The following is an 18387-nucleotide window of genomic DNA, read 5'->3' as shown; positions in this document are numbered from 1 at the left end:
AATTATAATAATTAAAACATGTTGTTGCTGCATCTTTGATTGTTGATTTGTGGTATTTTTTATGTGGCATGTAACAAAAGTTGATAATACAAGTTAGATTTGTATCTACATTTACATTAAGCAATAGTGGTTATATTATGCACTTAGTATAGCCATGCATTGTTGATGTATAGAATACATTATATACTTTATCAAATTGATCTTGCCTCATAAACTCTTTCAAAGATGCAATCATATGCAATGTAAAAGGCCTCTTGTTGGAAATGTATAGATTCTTCTTATACTCACCCAAAGCAACATGTTCAATTCACCAAGTTCCATACCTTAATAAATATGAAAGTAGTAAAACACTTTTGCAAGTGAAAACAAGGTGGGTTTTAATTCTAAAGCTAACAAAGTGTATATTCTCTCAATACTTTGTCTTTTTGTAAAAGTTATACTTAGATTCAATAGCTTTGTAAATTGCTACAATGAATAAAAAAAATATGTTTGGTATATGTAGAGACAATGTTGGAGCTAACAAGACTATTGTCTTTACTCAAGTAATTGAATTAACTCATCAAGTTTTGTCAAAGCCATAAATATATTTTTTTGTGATCTTTTGTTTTTCTTTAAATAGATCAAATAGAAATCTTTATTAATTAATACAATTCAATAATCAATATTTTAATTTAATATATTTTATATTTTTTAAGCTTTTATTTCTTTGTTACATTCGCATATCAAGATGGCATAGAAACCAGACTTAAATAGTGATATATTAGACAAAAATCTTATATTTAAATATATAGGCATTCTTATTTGAGCATAGTATAGAAAATCAAACATAGAGAGGTTTGAATACATCTCAAATTTTTTTTTTGATCTAATCTAATTGAACATGTCAAACATGCTTGCAAATATAAGTTCAAATATGCACCTCAAAGTTTATTTTTGTATTTATGTACTTGTGATTATTTAATTTCTATGTTATGAATTTGTGTTCATGATTTTAACATGTTTTGTCATGATCTTACAACAAAAACAATGAACTTATTTGTAGAGTTTGCTTTGCAATTCTTAACAAACTAACTAATAGATGCAATAGGCATCTTCTACTCCCAATAATAGCTTCACTTTTTAGATATTTACTCTAGTTTTCATTTTTTTAGATACATTTGGACATTATTGAGCAAGACTTTTTAAATGGCAATCAAGTGATTGCTACTAGTTTAGTTTTTCAATTGTTTGCTGATTCTATAATTTCTATTACTTGATTGAATTATGAGGCCCTTATGTTTATGGTGACAATGATTCTTATGCACAAGAAGCCATAGCTTGATCTATGTTGATTTATATATTCATTGTACTTTAACAAACATTTTTTGTTAATGCCATTCTATCCTTCAACTTCTCTGAATTTATTAAGTTGGTGGAGATAGCTTGTGTGCAAGTTATGGATTTAGTAGAAGACAAGCAAACTTTTAGCACACTAGTGTACATGAAGAACAAGTTACTGAACCACCTTACAATACATTTGGAGTTAATTGTAGTAATATTCTTGCAAATGTATTACAACATTGATACTTTTCAATAGACTATTTGCTTGATAGTTTAGCAAGTTGCTTGCCCTCATTGTCAATTTTAATTGAAGGCATATCAAACTATAATACATACACATTACATATTTTGCAAAACTTACAAGTTAGAGCTCTTACATTTATTAGTAATTAGCAATAGACATCATAATTGAACTCCTCTAGTCTTCTACATATGTTTGCCTTTATTGTAGATTTCTTTGTAAAAATTAATTTTTGATGGTAAAATAAAATATGCTTTGTAATATTCTTTATTGAATCAAGCATTAGAATTTATGCCTTGCAAGTATTAGTTTAAATATAGGACTTAATATCAAATTTTCTTTCTTCTAAGTACAGTTCTTCACATAGAAGTTTCTTTTATAATTCTTGAATCCCTACTAACTTAATTTGCAAGTATAATTTAAGAATTAGAATACCTTTCTTACAAGTGTAACTTAAGCATTGAAATATCCTTAAAGGCATATCAAACCTTAAAGGTTTAGATTTAAGGATCAATGTTTTTTCTTAAATTTTTGAATTTGTACTAACTTAAGCATTATAGTTTCTGCTTTACAAGTGCATATTTTTTTTGTTAAACCTTTTGTTAACATAGCCTAAAGACTTTTGATTACACTGCCTTTTGTTTTACTAAAATTACTAGTTTAATATATAATTGCAAAAAATGCTTCAAACTATTTTTATAATTGCTAATGATTTATATTTTAAAATATATTTTTTCTTGTTTTTTTCATTTAGAAAAAAATATTGAAGCTAATATTCATTGTTGTTTTATACCTAATAGAAAAACACTTCTAAAAGGCTAATAAAAAGAAAGATATTTTAGAGAATTACCATTGAGATTTATTGAGACTACTTCAAAAAACCAAAAAGCTTAAAAGAAATGTTGAAAAGAGAGTTGTTATATGATACTTGATTTCCTTGGTACTAAAAAAAAAAAAAAAAAAATGAAATAAGAATGATACCAAATCAATATTTGTGCCTTATGTCAATGTTTACATGATAATGCTACAAAAAGAAGGCATAGAAGAATTATATTACAAAAATTGGTAGGTTATAAAGCAATGGATATATCAACTTAGTAATACGAAAAAAATCAAGTAATGGTAGAAGTAAGACATTAATTAGTTTTATTGAAAAATGATCAATAACAAAAAGAATAATTAAATATTGTTTGTCCATTAGATGAGATAAATGCCACAAATACAAGTAGGTTCTCAAATTATAAATTGTGGGCTTGCCAAGACACGTGTACTGTGAAGTGTAACAAAGAATTTCATTAGCACTAACCTTTTACATTGACTAATGTTAATGGCAAGAATGAAACCTTACAGTGGTAGATCAAAATTGGGTGTGATACATATCACTGCAAATGCAATTTTTGCCACATTTGCAAAAATTGACCATAAGTGAGAGCATTGGCTACATCTCTATGTACATACACAAGTTCAAACCTGATTAGGGCTCGTACTAGCTCTAGTACAATTAAGGAAATTGCCATTTCTGTGTACGTTAGTCAGGTACTTGAAAAAGGTGATCTGAATAAGTCAATGCCTTATTAGACATACCCGAGTGACTCTATTGAGTGGAACTGTTCTATTTAGACGCTTGGTGATGTGCTTCTATGTCATTAAGCGTTTAAAAATATACACAAGATATGCCTAAAAATTCCTATCATAACCATTAATATTCATGATTGCTGAAAAAAGCTGATCCTTTTTCCAGCCAGAAGTTTACAACCCAAAGTACAAGGATTTGAAGCTCCAAATGGAAGTATACTAATCACGATTTAATAGCAAGAAACCTCGTATCTCCCTGAAGCTCAAACTAGAGCAATATGTTCATAAAAGTAGCCACTGTATCCCCTCTCCTGTATGCTATAAATATCGTACGAACGAACTGTTCTAATTTCTGGAGCAAATAGCTTCGACCTGTAGGGAGGCTGGGAAGTACATGAGTACTGCGCACAGTGGTCAGTATAAGTACGTGCTTATACCACAACTCTCTTGACTACAACCCTTGTAGTATGTCTATAATCTTCCAGAAACCAGTTTACAACGTCGAGAAAACTGTCAAGTAGATAATTGTAACATCGTTTAAATCTTACAAGCATCGGGTTCCGAGAAGCTTTATAAAAAATAATCCGGCACAGGCTTCTTTGATGGTACCCCTCTGGCTTCCTGTAGGGTCAAAGACTTGTCAGATTATATTCCAAGCGCATATAAAGCTAAATAAAGACATTTCCTACGCACAGATACATCTGCATACGTTAAGCGATGGACAGACAAAAATCTGTTCACAGAAGGCGAATAAATTAATGAAAAGGTGTACAAACAATCAAGCAACACTCGTGTACAAAACTACCATAATTTAGCGCAAGAAGACCTGGAATAATGGCTTTGAAGTGAGATACATATTACAACGGACTATAGCGGCAATTTTGAAAGAATCTATACAACATCCTTGCACTAGAACAGATAAGGGCTTACAGGGGGAGCCGCTTCAAACACAGTGAATTTTCTGTTCAGATTCTCATCCAACTCTAGGATTGCTGCAACGTTACCACATCTGCCCCAAAATATTACACATGATGTCCGTCAGTCTTGAACCTGAAAAAAACTAAAACTGAACTAGTAGTAACTGATTGACCTGAGGAGCTCGCTGTAAAATTACCTGTAGCAGTAGTTTGGAGCTGACCATACTGTGACAACCTGGTTGTTGAACATCCATTTGTATCCCTCCATGACCAATTGATGCGCTCGACAGATATTATCAATTTTATTCGTGTGATTAAATGTAGTAGCTACGTTTCCGCCAAATAAATAACCAGCACCCCGTGGGCTAAGTCCCCAACCTTCTATCTCTTCGGGATCTGACCACAATAGATCACACATTGCACCGTCATGAGGTACCTCTTGCTTTCGATCAATAGTTCGAATCTGCAAACCACCAAATCAATCAGCAACCATTACAATACCGTTTTCACAAGCAATAGAGGAATACCATCAACACACTTGGCGAGCATAGAACTTAAAATAACCTCATCTCCTCTCTTGGATGTGCTTCCTGAGGTCAGCAAGCACCAGAAATCTCCAAAAATTACTGATTGCGGGAGAAAACATACTCTTCAAACCCAAAACCGCTAAAGAGGACACAAGAAAAGGTTAACTACAGCATCAAAAGCAAGGTATGAATCAGAAGGCTAAAACGGCAAACCCACCTGATCAACGGTCGTAATGGAAGGAGACAATCCACCATGAACGCAAAAGATTCGATTGTCGATGAGTGCTGAGAGACTGCAGAGAACGAAAGTATTACGCAACAACAATTAGACATAATTACGACAACGAGAAACTAAGAAGGATAAGTCTACACAAATCTTTTTCCATACATAAAGATTTGGAAAGACCAGCATGACGAGATACACATTGAGGGGAGATTTTGGTGATATTCTTCAAACTTCAGGCGTTATTGCTTCTGCAACACAACCTAAGGAGCGTTACGAACCTCAAATAGTCAAATATGTCCGTGCAATATCGCCAGACATTTATAGAACCATATTTCCTCAGGCACTCATCGTAAAAACCATACACCTGTAAACATCAAAATCCACATGTAACGGAAACGGACGTTATGGGATGAAAAGTAATGAAGTTTGCAAAATGTTTCCAAAATATGATCAAGTGATTGCCAACACACATACCCCTCTCAATTCCAACTCTAAAATAGCAAAACACACAGTAAGCGAAGGATGCAAACGTAAAAGCTAGTCATACGAAGAAAATCAGTCCAAGCACTGAACAAAGCCAATAGACTCGCCTGAGTAATCTGACGACTTTCGTGATTCCCTCGAATCAAAGTTATACGATCGGGATACCTCACCTACACAAAAGTTCAATAACAAGCAGACAAGACAAAGAATAAACCATTCCTCAAGCACCAGCAAACCTGTTGGCAACTATCCAATTTACAAAGTCCAAGGTCTGCAAGAGAATCCATCTCAGGAAAAATACACGAGAAAAGTAATTCGAGATTGATTATGATTGAAGTTGCCGTGGCATTGAAACCCACAAACCAAGTCCCAGGAGCAGGATGATTCAATGGCAGTTAAAATAATACAAAGAAATGAGACAAAGGGAATGCCGTACCTTAAGAGCAAGCAATAACAAGAAAGTCTCAACTGAATAAAATCCTCTGTCAACAAAGTCCCCCAGAAACAAATAATTTGTCTTGGGACAATCTCCTCCTACTTTGAAGAGCTCTTTCAAATCATAAAACTGGCCATGAATGTCACCGCAAATCTGTGATGTCAAAGGTGTTCAGATGCACAACTTTAGTGTCGATTACACGTTCAGAAAAGGAACAAAGCTTATTCCCAATAATTACACGCATTCCCTGCATGTAATTGACACCCTAATTCTGATCCGCAGGAGCTTGCTACTATTTCGAACAAATACATACAAAACAGGTAATCCAGTAACGAATGAGCTCGTCTGGATGAAGAGAGGTGCATGAGATGGAATCACTGTAAGCACACACGATGTGGAACCATAACACAAAGACGGTTCAGATGAAAGTCAAGACAGAATGGCCATGCAAACTACACAAATATGATGTATCAACACAACAATCTGTGAGAACCATTATGCGAAATTAGCAGTACACTAGCTGTGTGATGAGTACTTCTCAGATTCACAATCGCTCCAACGCTCGCTACAGTGCAAAAAATGTGCCGCACAATCACTTGAACGAACCCTTCAAGAAATTCCACGACAGATGTTGTACAACACAAACACTGAGAAAGAGAGAGCCCAGCAGTTGATGTCCTATCAAATTCCGGCTATATAAGAACAAAAATTGCGGAATAAATTATATAACAAACTATGGTTATGGTTTAGGTTGATAGTACTTCGTGAAAACTCGGATACCCAAAGAATTAGAGTAGGAAGCGACATAGGCCCGTCGAGAAAAAAATATCTTACAGAAGCTTCACAAGATTCCATTTCCGTCCAAACCCAAACTCTCCAAACAGTAGCTGCATTCTTTTTTATTTATTATACTGGTTATACTTTTAGGTGAGGGGAGGGTTCAGGTAAAAATCACGAAGACCAATTTCGCCCTGCCAAAAGCAAAAATCTGCAGAGACATCACTCCACCCTGAAACCAAAAAAAAAAAAAAAAAAAAAAAAAAAAAAAAAACTCACAGGGAACTAAAACTACCCCCAGAGAAACGTACAGTCACAGGCGCGTCCACTCGCTGCACATTGCTCTCCTCAACCAAAATCTCCATAGCCTTGAGACATAGCGCCTTCACTTCAGACTCCTTCAGAGGTTCGCAGCGCTTCAGCTGCTCGATTTGGCGATCCAAGTCTGACATGGCGCTCGAAATATCACCACCGCTACCACTCCACACCAAAAGAAATACGAAAAAACCAGTACCCACTAAGGGATCCGGACGGCCTCGCGTGCGTCGGTGCCTCAACACCAGGCACGCCGGAGGAACGAAACCCACATGATAAAAGCACAAACAACGAATTCGATTGGTCGTTTCGGTAACAGCGGTGCTTCGAATGACAGAAACCCTAAAGTCAAATACCCGTCCTGAGGCACAGTCGGAGCGAAATAATTTATGGGTACCACTCCCACAGTGACAAAACTCCAGAACCAGAGCGGCACAGCAGGCGTGAGGAATCGAACTGGAAGTAGGCTCCAGTCCTCTTGGCTTGAGGAACGGCCGGATGAAACCCAATCCGTGGATGATGATGTTGGCTCAACGAAGACGACCGACCTGGTCCTCGTCAAGGAGGTGTCGCAAAGGGGGAGCGACACCGCGACGACGGTGCTTTGACAGGAAAGATTCGGCCCCTTTTCTTGCAAGAACCGCAAGCCTGGCACGCGATTCCAAACCAGGGACAGCGAGCTCGTCTCTCACATCTGCCACTCCACATTCGAAATACCAGGTCGTTGAAGGTTGCACGCGCTCCCCAATTGCGTCAGCCGTGCGGTAATAGCAAATCGATGCAAAGGCGCCCTTCCTGCATTCGGATCCCGTCCACACCAACTGGGCCCACACTAACACACACACTCACTTACTTACGGCTCCAACAAGACCTGCACGACGATTTCTCCCACCTTCGCAACACCGTTACCGCTGCTTGCTGCATCCCAGCGCCACAAACATCTCAAACACACAAATTCGCATCGCGCTGGCAAATCCATGCGCAATTTGTGGCGATCAACGCTCGGGGTGTCGATGCAGATGAGAAGCTCACGAGGCACGCCGCGCGGCAAAGTATTATGCTTTCACTCTCTGTGTATCTTATGGGGTTTCTTACGTCGTAGAAACATGATCTTTGATTGCTAATCTTTTGTCGTTGTATCGTTTTACAAGCTTTTCGGTGACCAACATTATTCTCACTGTTTTTCACAACTTGTCATATTATGCTTTTGAAAAAGTTTTTTGTTTGTGGTGTATGTGGATTTGATGTAAGATGAATAATTTGAGAAGGTTTGATGACATTGTGCTGTTTGAACTGCTCGGCATGTTTATTGCTGATGTGGTATGAGGTTTTTTCTTTTTATGTGCTTTGTAAGATGTCTTGAGACTATTGGAAATACATGCATTTTTGTAGCTCTTTTGTCTTGATGGCCTTTTTAAATCTATTTTTTTCTTGAGTGTACTACATAGCAACATTTAAATAGATAAATAGCAAAAAAAATAACAAAATAATTGCGCATGGATTTGCGAGCGCGATGCAAATTTGTTGATAACTAACTAGTTACATCATATATATATATTTTAAATCATAAATTATATTCATCTTTTGTGGTCATTTGAATGGTGTCCAATAAATTGACGTATTTTTTTAATTCAAAAATGTAGTATCATGATGTTATGTTTTTATTTGTAAAGATAAATCTTTTGTAAAAATAATGATGCTAATTTTTTTTTCAATAATCAAAGTATACAAATATAAATAAATATTTATAAAAGAATATTCTACAATATTTTATTATGCAATGATTAAGATTGTAGATACATGTGATGGATGGCAGATTGAGGTGGCAGTAGCAAAATTTGTGGTGCCAATAGAAATATTATATATATATATATATATATATATATGTAATAACACCATAAGAAACATTTACAATACATCATAATTATATTTTGATTTCAAAACACCCATTATTAATTCAATTTTTATAATCATATTTTTATCAAGTCATAATATTTTTAGTATTTATAATAATATAATTAATTAACTTTAAAGCTTAAAGATAAGTCATTTAATTTATTGAAATATTTATTTAAATACCTTTTTAGAATTACATTAGCAATGAATTCATATGTCTATTTCTATTAAAGAAGTTGTTTTATTTGCTACTATGTTTGTTTATTATACATAATAATTTTATATTTAAAAATAAAAATGTACAAATATTATTAGGAATTTTAAAAAGCATACTAACAATTTTAATTAATAATCTTTATAGTTGTGAACATCTTTATATTTGTTAACATTCCATGACTTATTTGTAATCTTACACAACAAAATGAATTTCAAAGTAAAATCTAATAAAATTTTATAAATCTAAAACTATAATTAATCAATTGCAATCATAGATGTGATAAATGTAATAAAATATTATTAAATTTAAATATTATAATCTAGTTAATTTAATAATATTTTAAGTGCTTACATTCTTCCATATAAGAACAACATTAGTAAGATTATTATTGTAGTATCAAGATAAATTATCTTTATAATATTATTAGACAAAAAAAAATATATATAAAAATATATTTTTACAACAATTTCAAATATTATGCAATTATTTATAAAAATATTATTACAATAAATTCTAAAAATAAAAAAACTCTTTTATAATATATATATATATATATATATTAATACAAAGTTTATTTTTGTTAATACTTATATCAGATTATTGTTTTTGAATATAAAAACCTACTTAAATAGTTTAATTTGAAATATCATGTTATGTTTATGCTCTCTATCTCCCTCTATGCAAATATCTATTGTATAAAACAACTTGAATATAAGACATAGAGACAAAAAAGCCTTTTCATTGGCCAAACATGGGAACAATTGAACATGGTGTCAAGGACAAGAACTCGATGAAAAAATAATCCAGATAAGTGAACCTTCGCTCAAAGAAAGGTAACAAAATATAAATAAGGTTGTATATTGAAAGAGAAACTAGAATGGCTATTGCCAAATGACAAGAAAACTAGAGAACCTTGAAACTAGACTAGAAGCAAGAAAGGAGTTGACAAGAGTGAAGAAGGCTTCACTCTTGTCTCTATATATACTATCTAACTAGGGACTATGTGGTCACGTTGTATAGGACCTCCAATATGTGTTGACTGTGTAGGACACATGCCTTGACTTACAAGGTAAGTTTTTCTACGTGTGGGCCATATAATTAACTTGATCTTCAAGCTAACAACATGTGTGGCACATGGCCAACTTGTTGACCACGTTTCTAATCCAAAAAATCAATTAAAGACACCTATGAAGTCAAAGCAGCATCTATAAAGCTTCTAGGAAGCTTCTATATTAAATACTATAGAATTAACTTACTTTTATCTACTTTTACTTACTTCCACCTATTTGTATACGTAATTACTAGCTTACATGAGTATGTCTGTGACATTACCCCCCTTCTAGGGACGAGTTCCACGAAGAGTGGTCATCATATGTTGAGGAAATCTATGATGCGACGAATTGTATTTGCCACATATTCTGATCTTTGTTCTCTTCAAAGATGATTGATAGGGCCTCTCAACCATCGGTAGTGTCCCATACCAGGGCAGAAAGACCACCCACTTATTTGATCATTGTTGAGGCCTTCATAACTTCCTTCGAATAGAACATTTGGAATACCATCAGGAGTTGTTCCTACCTCTAGCAAAATCATCAAATATTGGGAGTCCCTTCCCAAATCGTGATACCAAATGCATTGTATCTCGCCATCTATTCGAGGAAGAACATGTTGTTCTTGAAGATCTTCATCTCGATTACGTCATCTTGAAGATTGTGACAATCGTAATGTCTCATCCGATAGGTCAGCAAATGAAGGCTCTTGAGTCGAATCCACTAGTTGTTGGTTCTCCATCTCCTGAACGTCACAACTACAAAGAAACTACAAACAATGATTGAAAGTTAAATGTTATCTTGTCTAGATGTTGTTTCTTTTATAAAGAAGGTTTTCATCTTGATTTTGATGGATGTCGTCGATGAAAAGCCTCCACCGCCTTTGCTGCATTTGTAAGATTCTTTATTGGCTCCCATGTGCGTTCACTAATACCATATCTGTGCCAATGGACAAGATATTTTAATTTATTTTGGTGCCGCCTTGAATCTAAGACTTCTTCTACTTGAAACTCTTCATTATTGTCTACTTCTATAGGAGGAAGTGGAGCTTATTATCTTCTTGGTATGTCCACTGTCTTGTATGGTTCAAGAACAGACACATGGAATACTAGATGGATTTTCATTGACTCTGGTAGATGTAAACGATATGCAATTGGATTGATTTGTGCAGAAATAGAAAATGGTCCTAGTCTTCGATAGTCCAACTTGTCACAAGGACGAGTGGTCTTGATATTATGATGAAGTAGCCATACCTTATCACCCAAGAGGAATGGTGGTTGTTTCTTTCGATAGACATCTGCATTGACCTTTTGTATTTTTTTGAACCTCTTTTAACTACGCCTTCATCGTTGCATGTAGCTCTGATAAATGAATCGCCAAATCTTTCGCAGCAGGATTATCAACTTTTAAAAAGTCAAAAGTATCAAGTCGTGGATGATAATCATAATTAGCAAAGAAAGGTGTTTGTTTTGTAGAAGAATGTACCATGTTATTATAAGCAAATTCTGCGAATGGTAAGAGAGTTGTCTAATCATCTTGTTGGTAGTTAATGGTACATCTTAAATATTGCTCCAAAACTTGATTAACACGCTCTGCTTGTCCATCAGTTTGAGGATGGAATGTCGAAGATAGTTTTATATCGACTTTTAGAATCTTGAAAAGAGTCCGCCAAAATCTTGATACAAATTGAGTTCTCCTATCTGATATAATGTAAAATAAGTAATTATTTTCAGAATGTAGATATCTAATGTATAGTGTAAATAGGGATAGATAACTGCTGAAAAGGTGGTTCAACAGGTAGAATGGATGAATAGTCAAGAAAAGTAGTTATCATCTATAGTATAGGAGTTGGTATCTCGGGGTAGTATAAGGAGGATGGGAGAGGGGAAGAAAATGCCAGACTGTGAGAGTCGTAAGCCGAGGGCCAAACTGTGAGAGTTGCAAGCCGGGGTAAGCTTGGTACTACCTCTTTTCTTTTGTTTGTTATTTTCTTTGAATAAGAGGATTGAAAGTTTCTGAATATTGTGAAGTGAATTATGGAAATGTGATTGGTATTATTTGAGAAAAAGAAAGATTGAATGCTGAAATGTGATTGTAGTTCAGCAAAGAAAATGAATCTGTGTTTGTGTGAAACAGTGTAATGTGAATGGCAGTTCTGTGTGAAGAATTCCAGAGATTGGAACGAGGGTAATTGTGTGCTGAAAGCTGTGAAGGCGCAATATTACAGTTGGAAATTATGAGGGTGAATATATTGGTGGAAATAGCAGTTATTGATATGACTGAATTACTGTAAAGAAGAGACCAATAAAGTGAAGGAGGAGATTATAGTTTCCTTGTGTCTTCAGATATTGAAAATAGAGACGATACATTCAAGAGGTAATTGATTGTGTGACCCTAACGTGAACGCTTAAGCAACTAGTCATTCCCCGTGTTCGAATCCCCCTATACGGGTTTATTCTGGGAGGTTACTTTTAGAATAAGTAAAACGAGCAATCACATATAATATCCTTGGGTAATCCATGATAGCGATAGATATTGTCAAGAAAGAGCTTAGCTGTTTCTTCACATGTGATAGATTTTGTACATAGTACAAAATGTGCCATCTTGGTAAAACGATCTACTATCACAAATATAGAATCATAAGAACCTGAGATTGGAAGATCTGTGATGAAGTCCATAGAAACAAAAGACAATGGTTGTTCTGGATTGGGTAATGGCTGAAGAAGTCCAAAAGGTCGATGATGAGGAATTTTTGATCTTGAGCAAACATCACATGATTGTACAAAATCTTTGACTACCTTCCACATTTGAGGCCACCAAAAATCCCTAGATATCAGCTCCAAAGTCTTATTATATCCAAAATGTCCTGTTGCTGGGAAGTCGTGACAAGCTTGAAGAACACGTAAACGTGCTTCTCCTTCTGGAACATATAAGCGTCCTTCGAAATAGAGTATGTTATTCTTGAATTCAAATTTAGAGGGATCATGAAATTTAGAAGAATTATTCTTGATATCATGAATAAGAGTGTCTGAAGACAAACTTAACTGGACTTGCTTAAGAAAAGTTAAATCAACAGTCAATGTTGATTTTATTGCTCGAAGATGAAATTGCTCCAGCTTCAAGAGAACCATTTTTTATTGCTCAAAAGCTGCATCTCTTTCTTTTGGTACAAGATAAGAACGACTAGACAAGGCATCATACAAACCTTGTTATTTTCCTCGCCGATAAGTGATGATGAACTCAAATCTTGATAAAGACATGCTCTAATGAGCTTAACAACCATTTAATACGCGTGCTGACATAAAATATTTGAGATTCTTGTCATCCGTATACACGGTGACAGGACTGGAGGCACCTTCTAGATAATGATGCCATTTTTGAAAAGAATCCACAATTACAAGAAGTTCTTTGTCATGGATCTCATAATTGATTTCTGCTGCTGAGAATTTTCTTGAATGAAAGGCTACTGTATGAAGTTTGTTATCTGTTCACATTTGTGATAAAACCGCACTAAGAGGGGAGTCTGATGCATCTATTTCCATAAAGAATGCTTTAGAAAAATCAACACGATACAAGATTGGTGCAGAAACAAACGTTGTCTTCAAAGATTCAAAAGCAACTTCCGCTTCTTGATTCCATTGGAATTTGTCTTTACAAGTCAAACATATAAGTGGAGCTGCAATTTGAGAGAAGTTTTTGATGAAGATCTGATAGTAGTTGGCAAATCCCAAAAAATATTGGACATCTCTTACCGTTTTTGAGATCTTCCAATCTATAATAGTTTGAACTTTCTTAAGATCCATCATAAGTCCATCATTTGAAATGATGGAACCTAAGAAATCGACTTGAGTAGTATGGAATACAGACTTTTTTATCTTAGCATAGAGTCCTGCATCTCCTAATTTTTGAAACACATGACGCACATGAAGTTCATGTTCTTTTGGATTCTTAGAATAGATTAGGATGTCACCTAGATAACACACTACAAAATCGTCCAAAAATTCTTGAAAAACATCATTCATTAGATGTTGAAAAGCTGCTAGTGCATTTGTAAGTCCAAAAGGTATGATGTTGTATTAAAAATGTCCATACCTAGTTCAAAACGGAGTCTTCCATTCATCTCCTTCTTTGATGCCTACTAGATTATATGCTCCTCAAAGATCTATTTTTGTATAGATCTTAGCTTAATTCAGCTGATCAAGAAGTCTAGATATTAAAGGTAGTGGATACGTGTTCTTGATGGTAATCTTGTTGAGTCCTCGATAATCAACACACATCCACAATGATCGATCTTTTTTCTTCACAAATAGAATTGGAGCTCCTGCCAAAGATTTAGAATGGTGTATGAAATTCTTGGCTAGATTTTCTTTAATATACTCCTTGAGTTTAGTCAATTCATTTTGTGATAAACTGTAGATTGGTCTGAATGGCGGTTGTGCTCCTTCTTGAAGGTCAATTGAGCAATCATAGGGACAATGCTTCGGGATTGTATCCGCATTCTTTTTTTCGAATACATCTTGAAATTATTGATATTGGCTTGGAATTCCACTTGAAGTCTTTTTACTAGTAGGAACAAGTGTGGCATAAATAATATATGATGATTCTTTCATGGCAGCATGCAAGAAAGCTTTTGCACCTATAAATATGGATTTAATTAAACTTGACTTATGACTCTCTACTTGATTAACTACACTGTTAGTTATACTTTTAGAAAAAGTAAGAGTTCGGAAAATCTAATCTATTTGAGGGTTGTATTTTTCTAACCACAATAAACCTAAAATGAGTAGATTAGAGGGAGATCTAATGATATTAAATAATACAAAACTATTAAGACCATTGATTATTACTTCTATAGGAAGGATTTCATGAGTAATATCTCCAGAAGACAATGGACGACCATTTATGACTTCTACATGAACAAGTTTAGTTTTTTTTACTAAAAATATGCTATGTCTTTTAGTAAATTTTTCATCTAAAAAATACGCTGAGCCTCCCGAATCTAAGAAGGCAAAGACTTTGTAATGTTTAGGTCCTAAAATAATATTTAATGTAAAACAACGAGAGGGCTCTGAGGAGAAAATAGGACCTTTATTAGATGTTGTGCAAGGTTCCAGTCGCACGGTCCCTATTGTAGCTGGACTAACTCGTTTTCTGACATATTGTCTTCTTTTATAGCCATACTCCTCATTTTGTGATTGCGTCATTTCTTTAGACAATGTTGAGTAGTGTGCTTTGGTTCTCCACAATATAAACATAATCCTTCTTCATGACGACGAGTCTTTTCTTGCTCAGTAAGAGGTTTGAAATGTACTGCATCAATTTGCATATCCTCTACTTCCGAATGTATGTGTTGAAGAGGTGTTGGTATTGCCATTGAACTATAGTAATATTGAAGTCCACTTATACGGTTCTCAGATCGAAATTCAAAAAGGCAATTGTCGCACTTCACAGCAAAGTCAATTGCTTGACTCAATGTTTGAGGATCAGATAAGTTGAGCATTAATTTTTTTACCTCATATTGTAATCCATAGAGAAATTGGCTAATAAATGCAGCATCATCTCACTTGATATCAGTTGCAAGTTGTCAAAATTGTGAAGCATACAATGTTACTGATCGATTGTCTTGTCGTAAAATATGGATCTTATTGGTTGCAACACGAATCACATCATGTTCTCCATACATGCATCAAAACTCCGCCAGAAAAGCCTCTAAATTATCCAATATTGGATCTCGTCGTTCAAGAAAAGATGAAAACCACGATAGTGCTGAACCTAAAAGAAGCGTACCAATGAATCTAACTTGCGATCCTGAAGTTGGATAGCTTTGGGGTTGAAGTTCAATCACAAGTTGCACTTGATTGATAAATCCTCTAAACTTGGATCTTCTCGGATAGAGCAATTTTTGGTTTTCTAACACTGGAAGGGCGTTCCACCATAGGAAAAAGGACATAGTTTGGTGCAGGTGTTGAAGCAGCTCCAACCATTTCTATATCTTTACTTCCTGCCAATCTTGTTGCTCCTTGTGGTGGTAAATTGAGTTGATGCATCGTTCTCATATTGTAACACGTCTATATGATGAAAATATAAATGAAGAAGATTTATTAATATTTAGTCACCTTGGATGTTAGAAGCGGCGGTCAATTCCAGTGTAAATATTGAGAGGCCAGGTTCAATCACCCCGTTACAGTCAGCCGCGGCATACTCACCAATAACAAAATGCTCCGTTTGATTCCAATAACAGGAGTCAGTAGAAAGGGAAAGGACCAATTCAACGAGTGAGCCTGGTTTGAAGAGCCAATTAGATCCAATTTTAGAAGACCTCTAATCCAGGTCCTATTACGGGCCTCTTACCCAATATGAGACTTGACTTGGTCGGGCAATCCAATGCGGTCCAATTACGGGGCTTCGATTTCATTTCAGGTTGTTCCGTTCTTTGTGCCATTTTGGGAACCTCCTTTCTGTAAAAAAGATCTCTAAAAGGCAAAAATGGGGGGAGAAAAGTGGGAGGTCGACGGTTCCAATTCGAGAAGTCCAGGGCGGAAGAATAGGATCTTCTCAGGGTAAAGGGGGAGGGTAGGTTAAGAAATGGATTTTTTTTTTTTTCGAGAATTGGGGGTTTTAGGTCGGAGAGCTAGCTTCATGCTTCAGGGAAAAAGAGAAAGAATTGGAATTTTTTTTTTCATAGGATTTTGGAAAGATTGAGGCAATCGTTGCTGAAAGTCAGTGTTATATTGGTGAACTGGATTTTTTTCGTAAGAGAGGAAAGGCTGGTACTCTTGATTGTTGATGAAATGGGAGATACTTTTGTGGTTGAAATTCAGAGTTGTCTAGAAGGATGAGTATGCTGAATGCATGCGTGATTGTGTTAATCTGACTGTACGGATAGAGAATATCTGCCAACAGTTTAAAGAGGTATTGGAAGTTGGCAAATTGGAGGTTGTTGTCACGGACACAGAATACAGACTTGATATCTACCAAGAAGTTCAAGAAGAACTGTCAAGAACTAGATTAATCAGATGAATACAAGAACAACACCAAAGAGGTGAGCTAGAGCTCCAAGAGATGTATTGTCGAGACTGAAGAACTCTTCAACCTCGATTCCAATATATACTCTTATTTAGAAAACTTCTCAAGCAACTTCTATCAATTAGAAAGCTTCTAGAAGGTTCCAAAGACTTGCTTCTAGAAGATTCTAGAAACTTATGTCTAGAAGGTTCTAAGGACTATGTCCCTAACATCTTCTAGCAACTAAGAAGCTTCTAGAAGGTTCCAGAGACTTGCTTCTAGAAGGTTCTAGAAACTTGTCTCTACAAGGTTCTAAGGACTATGTTCCTAACATCACTCCCTCCTTTAGCTTCGAGGTCTCTGAGAAGCAATGTTGTTGTCAATCAGTACCAATGCAAGAAAATGAAGATTTGTCGCATAACGTCTGCTATGAACTCCAACTGTTGTGCACGAGGTAAGTGGTTCATCGGCCCTTGAAGCCAACGGTAGTGGCCCACTCCTTCAACTTCTGACCAAGCATGAACTTCCATATCTTCATTGTGAAATTGTCCTGCAAATACGCCTTTTGGCTGACGATCGTAAATAGGCTCGGACTCAAATACAATCACCAGTGATCAGTTGCTTGGTATCCTCCGTCGTCGTCGTGGTGTAGGTGGTTCTTCATCTCGAGTTTGCCTTCGTGAGCTAGTCGGTTGAGATAATCTGACTGGCATAGTATCTATCTCTTGGCTATCCATATCAGAAGACCAAACTATGGCTACTGAAAAAATTCTATTTTATCTTGGAGAAAATAACTACATCAACTACGAATTTTGGTGGTGCTCTCCTCCTTTCTTATATTCTTGGGTGAGCAAGCTTCAGAAAGAAGCTATTGTCGAATCAGCTTAGGTTTATGAGGATGTTGTTGATGAAACTCCTGTATCTTTTGTGGGGCATTGGTGAGATTTTCAGCTGGCTTCCACGTTCGCTCATTAATGTCGTAGCCGCATCAATGAACAAGATACTCCAACTTGCCCCACCTTCGCCGAGAATCCAGCACCTTTTCAACCTCGTATTCCTCGTGGTTCTCGATCTCAATACTAGGTGGCGGACATTGCACTCTTCCAGAAAAAGATGACTCTCGATAAGGCTCCAACAAAGAAACATGAAAGATTGGATGTACCTTCATAGAAGCCGGTAATTCCAGACGGTACGCCATTGGATTGATTTGCTTTTCAATGATAAATGGTCTCAATCTTCGATAGTCCAACTTATCACATGGTCGCTTGGTCTTGATATTCCGTCGAAGAAGCCATGCTTTATCTCCAATTTTGAAAGTAGGTGCTTGATTCCCAAATCTATCTGTAGACGCCTTGTAGGATTCTTGAGCAGATTGTAATTGAAGCTTCAACGTATTTTGAAGC

General features: G+C 35.6%; 1 protein-coding gene across 1 annotated transcript; it reads right to left on the bottom strand.

Moving 5' to 3' along the window:
- Positions 1–3235: 3235 nt before the first annotated feature.
- Positions 3236–7189, bottom strand: LOC112285908 (serine/threonine-protein phosphatase PP-X isozyme 2). The gene is made up of 8 exons (XM_024527286.3): positions 6814–7189; positions 5726–5878; positions 5397–5459; positions 5085–5170; positions 4798–4873; positions 4251–4516; positions 4067–4145; positions 3236–3757 (listed from the first exon to the last, which is right to left on the bottom strand). Exons 1-8 carry the CDS (start codon positions 6952–6954, stop codon positions 3707–3709), a joined length of 915 nt encoding a protein of 304 aa, XP_024383054.1. The 5' UTR covers positions 6955–7189; the 3' UTR covers positions 3236–3706.
- Between the last annotated feature and the right edge of the window lie 11198 nt (positions 7190–18387).

This window comes from Physcomitrium patens, chromosome 8 (assembly GCF_059467195.1).
Source record: "Physcomitrium patens ecotype Gransden chromosome 8, ASM5946719v1, whole genome shotgun sequence".
NCBI classification, from domain to species: Eukaryota; Viridiplantae; Streptophyta; class Bryopsida; order Funariales; family Funariaceae; genus Physcomitrium; species Physcomitrium patens.
The sequence above is the reverse complement of the archived record's forward strand: the minus strand, read 5'-3'. Positions and strand labels throughout refer to the sequence as shown.